This window comes from Gordionus sp. m RMFG-2023, chromosome 4, assembly GCF_954871325.1.
Source record: "Gordionus sp. m RMFG-2023 chromosome 4, tfGorSpeb1-WG-v2, whole genome shotgun sequence".
NCBI classification, from domain to species: Eukaryota; Metazoa; Nematomorpha; class Gordioida; order Chordodea; family Parachordodidae; genus Gordionus; species Gordionus sp. m RMFG-2023.
Window position 1 is genome coordinate 5,113,180 of NC_088778.1, and position 13,953 is coordinate 5,127,132.

Here is a 13,953-nt window from a genome sequence, read left to right on the forward strand (position 1 = left end):
GGGGGGGAATAAATCTATCCTTGGTAAAATCTTGGCTACACCCTAAGAGTACAAAGGAACAGAAGGTTATATAGTTATATAATGTAGTGAGTGTTAATATTTTTTAAAAAAATATATATTTAACACAAAAAAAAGAAAGAAAGAACAAACACTCTAGATTTATTATGTTTAGCATATTAACATAATATATTTTAAATTTTTATATTAATTTATAGTCGAGTTATAATGTTAACTTATAATACTTCTTATATTCATATACTAAATGTATTTTTCCCATTTCTTTTTTTTTTGAGTTTAGAAAAGATTATGTCAAATGAAGTTAAAAACAAACAAAAAAGTGAATGTATAAATAAACTAAATTTGTATAATAAATAATGTTCTGTTCATATATAAAAAAAATGACTTGATTATTCAAGAGATTTCTAGTCCATTTCCTATCCTTTAATCAAATTATAATGGATTATAGAAGAAATAGATGGTTTGAAAGAAGATTTATTATGATAAGTGTCGCAAATAAAATTGTTTTTTTTACTATGAAATTTACCAAAAAAAAATAGGTCTTAATATTGAAATTTGGTTCTTATAAAAAATGGTATATAAAAATAAAATCTATCCATTATATTATTTCATTTTTTTTCTATTATTTATTTATTTTTTTCCCCTTCGAAATTCCCTAATTTATGATAGTATATAAATCATCACTTTTTTTAAAAAAAGATATATTTTCATTATAAAAAATATATTCTTCATTGTAATATAATAATAAGGGAATTAATATTGTGATCTCGTTATAAGTTATAGAGAACTAGTAATCAGTTTTTTATAATATAAAATTTTAGGATTTTTTCCTATTTCTAACCCTTAAATCATTATATTTTTATTTTATTTTTTGAAAGAAGATGAGTTTATCTTAAAATAAGTCAATAAATGAAATGAATTTCTTTTATTTTTTTTGCAACTCTTAATTTTATTTTCAATGATTAATATCATCTTTAATTTATTCATTTTAAAAAAAAAATGATAAAATACAAAAATAATATAAAATTCTGGTTTTGCATTAATTTTTCATACAAAACAATAACTTTAAAAAATAACCAAATCTCATAAAAACAAACTAAAAAAATTACAAATTATATTGTTAAATATAATATATTAAATGTATTATTTACTTGTAAAAAAAATATTAAATTTCTTTAATTTATAATATATAATATATAATAATATTTATATTATATTAACTTTTCATAACCTCACTCACACACATTCATCATTTTAAATGTTTTTTTTAAGTTTGTATTTGACAAAATGTTTTTAATTTTCTTCCTTTTTTTAAAAAAAAAATAAAATTAATAAAATTAAATGTCATAATTCATAATTTTATTACTATTTTTATGTAATAAGTAATTCCCTTTTCTTCATACCAAAAAAAAACAAAAATTCTCAGAGATTTTTTGAAGTTAAATAATTCCATATTAAAATAATACATAGATTTATATAGTAAAAGAGAGAAAATTTAAAGGGATCTTACAATGTTGAATTAACTTTTACTTGTTTTTATTAATATTATTGTTATTTAAAAATAAAGTCATTTTCTTACTAAAAAGTGAAACTGGCGAGAACTGATAGAAGAGGGAGAATAAAAAAATTAATAGAAGATTTAAGAAATTTTCATCTTTGAAACCGTAAATATGATAATTTATATAAATATACAAGTCATATTTTAGTGTTCCTAATTCTATAAATTTTAACAAGATAGATTTTTATTTTTAAATAATGAATTATTTGTTTTTAGGGAAAATATTTGGAAGTCAAAAATGTATTAATATGTTAAAAATTGGATTTACTATACATTATGAGAGTGGCGCCAATGATGTGTGTATATATATATATGTCGTATTGGGATTCGAAATCCTTGGGGATTCGGAATCTCTTGATTTAAATCACTTACCGAGAGCGATTTAAAAAATCTTGATTTAACTGGAGATGTATTCTAGAGTGGGTAGAGTATACCCAACCTGTAAATTTCAAACAATTTTGCCATGAACTTTAGAACTACTTCTAATTTATATTAATTTTTATATGGGTTTTTCATATAAATTAAAAAATTACTAAAATGTCTATCGTTGAAATTGGCTGAAATTTATGGGGTAAATACTCTACACATGCTGGAAGAATACAATTCCTGTAAAATCAGATTTTTAAAATCCAAAAATCGCCCTTAGTAAACGATTTAAAATTGAGAGATTCCGAATCCCCACGGATTCCGAAACCCCATACGACATATATACTACTAGATTGGCTATTCATTCGTTAAATGCATTTAAAAGTGTCCATACGTAGGAATTCGTTGGACCTGCCATTTTGTGGTTAGCACGTCGATTAAATTACATTAACTTGCTCTTTTATAATGTTAAATGAAGACAATTCGTCTTAGTGCAAACCACAAAATGGCACTACACCAATCTAGAAGTATATATATACATCACTGTGTGGGGCGCACCACAACTATACTCGGATCATATCTTGTTTGAGAGGTTGCTTATATTTAGGATGTGAAAATTGTCTAACTGCAGATTGAGAAATATTGATCACCTCAAGAGGAAAAGCACGGACTAATTATTCGCATAGTAAAGACCTACACTTAAAAAGACATCTTAATAATGATCACTAGGAGTCTCAGAGTTGCCCCCATACAAAACAATCTAATACATTAATCCATAGTCAGTATAAATGGTTAATTATTTGAGTCATGAGTAAATTTATTTCTACTTCTCTTCAAAGTTGAGCTATATATTTTTTTAAAATGAGGAGATGATCTTTTTTCGCTAAAAGAACTAGAGTTTGCCGACTAGAATTAACCCCAATAAGTAGGAAGAGGACTGTAAAAGACTAATTTACTAAAATTACGTGGGTGTTAGGTGTAATATTTATCTGGAACTTCATTTATACACCCCCCCTTCCACCCCCCCCTACCCCTTCCATCAGACTTGAATATAAACCCATTAACATCGACAAAATATTTTTTTTTTAAATATATAATTAATATAGTAAAACTAAAACTTAATAACTATATTATTTTTAGGACATTTTTTCACACAGATACTTTAAAAAAAGTTTAAAAATTATTAAAGTAACCATAAAAACTTTTGCCTATAAACTAAAACTCCATATATCTCCTTAGTCAGAAAATGCAAATTAAGTATCTTTTCTTTCTTCTCTAAATTTATAATTATTATTTAACAAATAATGTTAAATTATGGGTTATTAGTTAATTTTTAGTGTCATAATTATGAAATGGTCTCTTAATAACTCTGGCAAACTGTAGATACAGACTTTAAAGTTGTCGGGAGTGATGTGGCTTCGTTTGTAGCCTTAAACTTTGGCACAGAAGGAAGCTTTGGGATTTATTAATCGGGATGGGATAAAGGTATCACATCAGAACAAACTTTGAGGAGGGAAAAGAAAGTTTATAAAAAAGTATGTTCATGGTAAGGAGATGATGATCAGAGGATATATAATAGAAAGAATGAAATATATCGGAAACTAGAAGTAATAATTTTTTTCCTCCCTAAAATATTCAAAATTAGTTAGGATATTTTTTTTTATTGCATTTAGTAACTAAAATATATATAATCATAATTTCTACTTGCATAAAATTTAAAGAATTCCTTTATTAGTTCCCCTCGGAACGCATTAAGAATATTAGCATCTAAATCAATAGGAAACTTAGGCCTAAATAGGTTCAACATGAGTCGATTTACAAATTTATTAGCCATTTTACCCAATGGCGTTTTGAAGGAGAAAAAAATAGTTCCATATGTTTATCACTTCTACAAATACTCAATTAGAGTATATCCAAAATTTCTTACGATCTCAAAAATATATACTCAATGCCATTATCTAACTTCTTTCGCCTAGACCCCCCCCCCCCCACCACCATTTAATATGAAATTTTTGTTGAATGCGTTTGCCTAACTCGGCAATTACCGGTTCAAAAGGACAAGGGGCCAGAGATAAGCATATATGAAATTTTTGAATCTAAAAAATAATATATGTAAATATTCCATTTATAAGACTTCATATATAATGATAAAAAAAAATTCAAAAAGAGGGAATATGTAAATTTTGTATATTAATCAATTTATACGAATATTCTATATAAAAATGAAATCCAGGTTTATGGCAAATGTCTGATATTCAAAGTGTTGGTACCAGAGACCTTCATGAGCCTGGCTGGCCCGTGGCCCGCAGACCCATACACGGACCATAGGCCGGATATGGGTCTAATATATTTTCTAGCGGGCTGGGCCGGGCCTGGATTTACAAAAAATTTTTTAATAGGCTTGGGTTGGGCTTGGGTCTAAAATTATTAAATTTAGATTTAGATTAAAACGACTGCTAATTTAAAGAAATATTGCCCTTTTTTTCTTCTAACAATAAATTTCAGTATTATAAACAAAATTATTGCCTGAAATATATTTAAAAATTGTTTATTTATATTGAAATTAAATTTTGGATATGGACTTGGGCCGGGTTTGGGAAATTTTTTTGAAACTTATTATGGGCTTGGGAATTTTTTTACCATTAGATATGGGCCGGGCCGGGCTTGGGCCTAAAAAAATTTACTGTGGGTCTGGGCCGGGTTTGGTCAAAAATTAAAACAAATGAAGTCTCCGGTTGGTACTACATGTAAGCTAGAATTATATTTCCGGTTGAATCTATTTTTAAAATTAAAAATTCGCTTTCAAATAATGATTTAAAAAAATTAAAAGATTTCGAATCCCCACGAATATCCATTTTCCAATATGGCATATATATCTAATCTGGAAGTTTTTTTTAATAGTAAATTTCGAAATTTGAATCATATATAATGGTGCATTGATTTAGAAGGATGGATCAGATTTTGCCAGAATCGTATTCAATCATGTATATAATATAAATCTATGAATTTCAGACAATTTTGCCATAAACCTTTAAACTACACTCTTAATTTGTATTAATGTTACATAGAAAATTTTTCATAAAAAATGGAAAAGAAAAAAAAAATTAAAAATTAAAGGCAAATGTCCTATCTTACCTCTAAACAGAAATCACTTTGAGCCTTCTATATAAATTCCTCTACTATTTAGATTTACTTACATACTTGAAAGAAAAAACAAAAATAGGGTGTTTCCATTTCGAGGAATAAGTTTCAAAAAAAGACTTACCAGGACAAAAACGACGAAATTGGCTAAAATTCACTAGAGAACGATTCTTGTTAAATTTGGATTTTTTAAAAACAGCTGTATTTGATAATTTTCTGAGTTTCTACAAGGTCGATAGCATCGACGTTAAGATAGGGTGAAGTCCCAAACCAGAAGCTGACACCTTGACCCAAGGAATTAAGGGCATTCCATCAGGACGTTCGCCATCGGTTCTTAATGGTGAAATGTCTATGAATTTAAGTGCACGCAAAATGAGTCACACTGAAAAAGGTTTCGACGCGGGAACCAATGTCTACCCTTGCTATCTACTCTAGTTTTATAATGTTTAAATCGGTAAGGTAGAACAAATTTATAGTTGAAGCCATGATCTAATAACAAATCTTAGCTCATCAGTGGAGAGCAGCAAATCGATATTGTTGCTGGTGAAAAACTGAGATTGTCATCGTGAAGGCTCGATTTTAGATAAGGAGTCCTCATTGAGTGGAAAATATCCCAATCTTTCTGTGAACAAGTGGAAGGTATATACAACATTTTTTTGGGTTAACATTTTAAAATTTTATTACGTTTTCCAATCTAAAGTTTTCGTTTTTTTTCAACAGATAAATTATTTCGCAATTATTATTTTTTATTTATGTTAGCTATCGGTTAAAAAATTTGTTATTTTATGGTCTAATTTCTTGTTAGTGAGGGGTTAAAAGAAATATTTCTTTCATCCTTCTGCGAGATTTAAAAAAATCCATACTTTTTGAAATTTTTAGGTTTAAATTGAACTCAGTATTTTTATCAGGAATCTTATTAACATTTAAATTCAATGTAAGAAAATTATTTAAGTTGTTATTTGTTTCAAATGGTATAAAGGGTTTTATTTTTTCTTTAAATAATTTTTATAAATTAAAAGAATAAATATTTATTTTCAACCAAGAATTTGGAGAGCCAGTCTGGGGCCTAAAGATATGATAAAATAAAAGTTTGTAGTGTAAATAAAAATTTTAATTCTTTTTTATCCTACATTTATTCTTTGATATTTTTTTGAAGACTTATTTAGGTAAAAAAAAATCATCAGAAGGTTAAATTCAGGAGGATATTAATATAAAATATCACCTTTTCTACACTTAGGAAAAAAGTCCAGAATTCAGCATGTAAAAATAAGTTAATTGTTATATAAATTATTTGTAAATTATGGTTATATAATTAAAAAATGTTATAAAATTTCAGAATTTTCAATACCTTATCTTGTTTTTAAAAGGTTGATATTTTTTTTAAAAAAATATTTACCATGATCATCCATATTAATTTATGATATTTAGAGCTGATGTAAAAATACAATTAAAAGAAATAATTGGAAAAACTTTCCGAATTAATCTGCTTTAAATCAGAAACCGGTCCGACCTTACAAGCCTGATCCAACTTCGATGTGACACATTTGGGGGTCTCCTTTCGATTCCTATCATCTCTCTGTCAGGAATTTTGTTTGGTTACAGCTTCAAATACCTATATTTCATTAATCTGATTGAAAAACCCTTAAAAGGCTTCTATCCTTACATGTGAAAAGTGTTACTTTTTCTTAAATTTACAGACACACCGCTATAAGTATTCTCTAAGTTAAAAAATAATAATTTTGATATCATGAATATATGGTATAAATTTATTATAAAAATTTTTCTTGTTTTCAATATTGCAGCAAAAAATACAAAAATTTAACTTTCTTGTTTATAATATTAACAAGTTTTCATATTGTTAAGAAGTTAATCCTTAAAGATTATGTATGGGTAAAATAAAAATTAAAGGCTTATTATTTTGACCTCTCATTCTTTTCGCATAATATAATAAATATATATATATATCTATTTCTATTCTATTTACAATTGAATGATTATATGATTGAACAAGATTTTGATAATACATAGCATTATTTAACTGAGGAAATGTTTTATTTTGTTATTACATATAAAAAAAAATATTATATATGCAAAGGATTCAAAAGTTATGAATTTAGATTTTAGTTTAACTTTTTATATGTTAAATTCTTCTTAATATAATCGATTTCTTACCTAATTATATCGCCGTTTATCATCAAAAAATAAAAAATATATATTATTTAAAAAAAAAAATTGATATGTCAATTAATGTTACAAAATGTTTATCATAACCAAACTTTATACTGATATTTGCAACTAGTAATAAATAATTTAATAAAAGTTGTTATCAATACAATGTATAAAATTTAGTTTTGCTATATATCCTGATTCTTAGCTAGACGGGCTTGGAATTTCTAATGATTTACCATAACTATCCCTCAAAGTCAAAGCAAACTGTTATGTATATTTTTTAAATGTTTCGCTTCATAGAAAAAAAAAATTTTTTTTTCTAAATAAATGTGGGTTATATTTAATGACGGTCAACGGTCCAATTTTTTAGGTTATGTCCAAACTTAGTCTTTGTACCCGGTATTCGGTTTTTGTAAACCGAAAATTGTATATTTTTATAATATTATTCTTATCTGAAGAATGTTAAGCTTTTATTTATCCAAGTTTCTATTCGTGCAAAATTCGACTTTATTTTATATTAAAATTTTTTCCAATGGATCTGCTGACGGGTAATTTTTAATCTTTTGTTGATTACTTTTTCAGAATCCTTCTATTCTAAAAAAAAACATTATTTTATTTTTTTAGAGTAGAATCATTCTTGACTACAGGAGTATTCCCTACGATATTGCAATCAAAATGACTGTAGCAACTCTGAAACAGTAAAAGATTTATATCGGATATTATTTAGGGAATCTTGATTTTTATTACAACAAATTATAAATTTTAATAGTTAATTATTCGAATTATTTTACAGTAAATTTCCATCAGGTCCCGCTATGAACTTATTGTTAAATTCAAATCTAATAAATGATTTAATAGATCGACTGGTTAATCTCGATCTCAAACAATTTACAGTGCTGAGCAATTCGTTGTCACTGAAGATTGCTCTATGAGGGTTAATCATAAATTACATATAAACATTAAACCAACTTGTGGTTTCATTGCTTTCTATTACTTATTTCGAAATTAAATGATAATTATTGCTATTCATTCAAAATTTAAACTTTTTTTTAAAAAAACTCTTTTATACCAAGTATAAACAAATTTTTTAAAAAATGTATCAAGATATAAATGAAAAACTTAATGAAGTGTTAATACAAATTAAATAGAAAAATTTTATATTATGGAAATTTCGCTTTTGTAATATTAAATAAAAACATTAAAAAGAGAAGTTTAGGTTAATTACCACAGAAAATTTTATTTTTTTAAAAATATATATATATATATAAATTTTTGAAAGCTTTTCAATTTAATTGCTTCAAATATTTTTGACAAAATACATAATTTCATTTTTGTTTGATAAATATTTTTTTTTACATGCAAATTATTTATTATCTATATTAATAGATCAAACAATTAAGTTTTATTTGAGCTTTAATGTGATGCTGATTTGTATAAAGTAAATTTGTAATCTTTTGTAGCGCATTATATTCGATACTGTTAACTACTAGCTAATGCAATGACTTGTCTTAATCCTATTTGCTTACCTAACTGGCATATATCTCAAGATATAATGTACACATTAATCACTACCAGCGCCTTAATCATAAATTTTATTTGGGGATGTGGAGGGGGGGGGGGGGGGGTGGCATTGGAAGAAGCAATTTATTTTGGTTATGTCAGAAATTGCATATTACATTCATATTCGACCGGAAGTGGCATGTGCTTTTGGTAATTTTTTTAAAATGAAAATTATAGAATTAGTAGGTTAAAAAATTCCATGAAGCTTATGATGATATAATAAAAGGGCTAAGATTATTGCAGGATAGTGATAATCGTATCATTTATATAATAGGTAATAAATGATAATAAAAAATGTGCATTATATTATAGGAAAATATAAATAATTATTAAATGATTAAATTAGTTCGTTTTATAAATCATGATTTATGTATTAAGTAAAAATTATCAAATAGGATAATTTATGATTTCTTGTATATTTTTTTTTTAATTACAATTCCTCTTCTAAATGTTTAGAAAATGGTTAATAAACCCCAAAATTTGCAATATTTCGTTGGGAATAGCCAAATTTTTCTTCTCCAAAGTCAATCCGTAATCTTGATAACTAACCACGAAAAGCTTTACACCCTGAGGAAATTGAGCAATATAAGCTATCTAACCTTAAAATTTAAGGATTCCACTTTTTCCCACATTTTGTAAATAAATCTATATTGAAAAAAAAAAGATCATTTTAAAGCAAAACTCTCTTCTTTTAAAGTATGATATGAATAAATAATATTCTTATCAATCATCAAATTTTTATGTCTATAAATTCTAAATTTGATTCAAATACAAGTGTCCAAAACATAAAAAAAAAATTTTAATTCAAGAACTAACTTAAATAGGGCTAAAACATATTTGTGAAATTTTCAAAAGATTTCCTTAAAGTTTTATAACTTATTTGGAATAGAAATTTATTCATATAATTCATCCAGCTTCCTGTACTACAAATTTTAATCATCATGTTGCATTTAAGTTTTGACATATCTCCAATTAATAAATAAGATATCCTACATATAATTTTCTTCAATATGCCCAATGTCATGTTTGGGTAAATAATATTTTATGGAAAAATATATAATTTAAACGGGATTAGTCGGCTCAATTGTTTTCTCTCAGCTAACTGGCAATAAAACTGTACAAAATGAAGTTAAGAATTGAGTTTAATATAATAAAAATGTATTTATTGCTCAATCCTTAATCTATAAAATAAAATTTGAATCAAAGCTCTTACATATTTCTTAAGGTAAATGAGTTTAGAGTTATTTTTTCGGGTCAATATACGTGGCATGTTTTGACTGGTCATAGAAATATTTTATTTTTTTCTTTGATAATTAGTTTCAGATATTTTTCTTTATTGTTTTCAACTTTATCATTATAAATATGAAATAGTAAGAATATGGGTATATAAAAAGCTAACTTTCATATTTTAATTAATTTAAGTATTCAAAAAACCGAATTGTAAGCTAATTTAATACTAACATCAGTTTATCACTAGACTTCATCTATTTAACGATAATATTTTTACTTCGATTATCCTAAAAGCCTTTAATATTTGTATAAAATATTAGTAATTTGAAATGAGTAATTTTTTCACCAAGCGAAAAATGAATAATGTGATTTTTCTAGGAGGTGCTAAAATCTATATCTTTTTAAAAAATATTTTTTGGATTGCTTAATGGAATAGATGAACATATGTAGAAACATCTTAACTATTTTTGAGAGCTATTGGTTCAATTAGATAAAAATATAGATGGAATGCTCAATCTATGCATATGGTCATTTACGGCACTACATCTCTTAAACTGGCTAATTAAACCTTTTAGAAATTACTAGACTGAAAACTTACATTAGTTGGAAAATATCTGAACGAGCGCTACTCACTTGCTGCCTTAAATTAAACAAATTTAATTTTTTTTTTAACCAAATTTACAATATAAAATATGTTGGGAACTGGCTCTTTTTTCTTTTTTAACCCTTTATATAACTAGCTAATTTATACAGATTAGTGAGGTAGCCAGAATTTATTTATGGGGGGTGGAGGGGGGTTGGTAAAATTTTTTAAACCCCCATTTTCCCGGACTTCTGCCAGATCCCTCCTATAAATAATTATGATTATATACTGATTTCTCCATGGTCCTCTTTATATCATAATTGGCTGAATAATTGGAAGCATTCATTCTAGACATAGGGAATATTAAATTACCAAGATTATTTTAAAAAAAAATTAATGCATATTTGTCATTCAAAAACAATTAGGCAAACTGCAAATAAAATATTTTTAGCCGGTTTGTTAGGCAGTTTGGAATACGAATAAGTGAATCCATAATTATGATAATAAATTATCATTTCAACGATCAATACTGCACTCGTTCCGTTTATCTCAGAATCTTCATATATTCTAAGTGTTGGATCTTAAAATTAACCTAAATACACTTGAATCAATCCTTAATCTTACATTTTCATTTCTCCCTTGGATACCTCAATCCCATCTAAATCCGTCCGTTCACCATTATCACTCTATATCAACTTTCCTTTCGCCTCGTGTAATATTTAATGAAACCCTGGGGGATTCTCACATTGTTAATTCTCATAAGGCCAACACGCCTGGCATCTGGAATGTAAACGCCTGCCCCAAATAGTTCATACCTTATAATTTAATCATTTTAGAAAATTATTTGTGGCGCATGGTGAAATTCTATTTTATTTTTTAAAAAATCAAGAACAAAATGGAGTTATAATAAATTCTAGAAACCTTTTTAATATAAATTGCCGCTTAATAAAATTTAAAATCTAAAAATTATATGCAAGTCAATATATAAATAATTTTACAATTTAATAAATCTAATTTTTTCAGGAAAATAGCGAATTATTAACTAATCAAATGATGGCGGAAGGCGCCAATTTGCTCCAATTAATCGAGGAAAATACTCTGTCAGTCAAACCTAACCATACTTTGAGGCTTTTAAAAGAGGCCATTGAACATGTGTCGGAAGGTAAACCCTTAGATGATAATATCGATTCGAAAGCGAAAGGTTCGATCAAATTGGTAGAAAAGATTTTGATTCCTCAGAAAGAATTTCCTTTCATAAACTTCAAAGGTCATCTACTTGGAGCTGGTGGCAAAATTTTGAGAAAGATTCAAGTTATTTCGATACTTTCTTAATGAATCCCATTTATTTTACCTACCATGAAAACGTCTTGTTCTAGAAGCCGTTAGGACTTGCTTCTTTCACTCTGCGTTTAAGACCTCATTTATAGTAAACGCGTTATGTTTAAGCGTTGCTTTATTTAAAGCAGCGTTATTACAAAATTAAGTCAATAAATCGGTTTAAATGCATAAATATGAAGCGTTATGATGATAAGGCTATGATAAAATTTTAAAACATAAGTTGCTATGCGTTGATAAAAAATAAGCGATACGTTTATAAAAATATTTATCTAGCTTAATCTTAAATTAGTTCCCAAAACTGAACCAGCTGTAAATAACGCGAAGCTTGAAGATAGCGCGTTTACCATAAATTCAGCGTAAAACCTATTTTTATATATTTTTGTAAAATTACTTTTTTTTAAAAAAATGTTTTTGCATTTTCCTGCGTTATGATTATGTGAAATAATTTAAATGTACTAAAATTATAATAATTTATAGCTTGATTCAAATTTTTACTCCTTAGAATAATATTATTAGGCTTAAAAAAACATAGAATTTTATTACCTTTAGACCTCATTTATAGTAAAAGTATGTTCAAGCGGTGGATTATTTATAAAATCAAGCCAATAAATATGTATAAATTAAATATGGAGTATGATGATGACGCTGATAAAATTTTAAAACATATGTTTCAAGGCAAATTTCATATTAACGCTATTAAGAATCAGCTCTGATTTCGATAGCGTTAAATAACGCAAGACTTGAACATAACGCTTACTAAAAATGAGGATTTAGTCACATATATAGGCAAAATAAAATTAATAGGATTATATAATATTTGCTCGAAAATCTAACAGTCTTGGCTTTTAACCGATTTGAAAGAAGTGAAAAAATTTAGCCTAGAACGAGTTTTGATGTTAAATTTCATCTGATATAAATTCATACTTTTTTAAAAAAAATAGGATGAAACGGAAAGCAAAATCATGATATTAGGCGCTGGTTCAATGAAGGATAACGCGATCGAAGAGGAATTAAAGAGGAGCGGAAATTCCATGTACAAACATTTAGAAGAGCCATTGCATATATGCGTAGTCTCGGAAGGGCCACCCATGATTGCCTTTACAAAAATGGGCTTATCTTTAAAAGAAATAACTAAAGTAATTTGGCCAATTTTATCCATTCATTAAAAATGATAGTTTTGAGCCGATTTTTCAAAAGGGTTAACTCATTATTTTAGCCAAAAAATAATGCTTAACTTGAGATTTTGATAATATATGACTAAGGCCGCATTCATAGTGGATCCGATCAGACACGATTTAACAGCTGGTCGATTTTTAAAATCGGATTATGAGAATAAATTTTTCTTTATTAAAACCAATATTTCTTAAGTAAAATTAATGTTATTTTTTTAAAAAATTGATCTCATAAACATATGTTAAAAATCGATCAGCTGTTAATTCGTGTCGGAATCGGATCCACTATGAATGCGGCCTAAACCTTTGTTCATTCTATGAGCAAATTCTTCAGGCTTGCGTAATATTTTCCTGGATGAAATATTGAGTTAGCCGTTTTTAAAAATTGTCTCAAAACGAGCCGTTTAACAACACTAGTTTGATATGTAAGTGAATATTTCATTAGAGACCTCACTTCACAACCCCAAATCCATTTCGTAAATAAAAATTGTTAAATCTGGGCCCAGAGAGATTTTATTATAACTGGAATTAAGAAATATATCTGAAACTCTATTTAGTGCCAAATCTTCTGTTTTTTTTCCATATTTTTAAATGACATTTAATTAGGAAAGAAGAATTGGGATATGTAAAAATTAATATTTTTTGGGACTAAAAAGGTTACACTAATATTTTTTTTGTGTTGAGGTCAGGGTTGCCAGATATTTGTCCCCCTAAAAGTGAGTTCTTCTTTCGCCTCCATACTCCCCAATATGCGGGTCGTCGGCCCACTTTTGCCCGGCATTCGGCCAGGTTTATCGAGATAGCATACTTATCTTACT

At 26.8% G+C, this 13,953-nt stretch overlaps 1 protein-coding gene across 1 annotated transcript; it reads left to right on the forward strand.

Moving 5' to 3' along the window:
- Positions 1-5,428: 5,428 nt before the first annotated feature.
- LOC135928540 (KH domain-containing, RNA-binding, signal transduction-associated protein 3-like) lies at positions 5,429-13,437 on the forward strand. The gene is made up of 4 exons (XM_065464996.1): positions 5,429-5,494; positions 11,649-11,936; positions 12,905-13,099; positions 13,393-13,437. Exons 1-4 carry the CDS (start codon positions 5,429-5,431, stop codon positions 13,435-13,437), a joined length of 594 nt encoding a protein of 197 aa, XP_065321068.1.
- Positions 13,438-13,953: the final 516 nt, after the last annotated feature.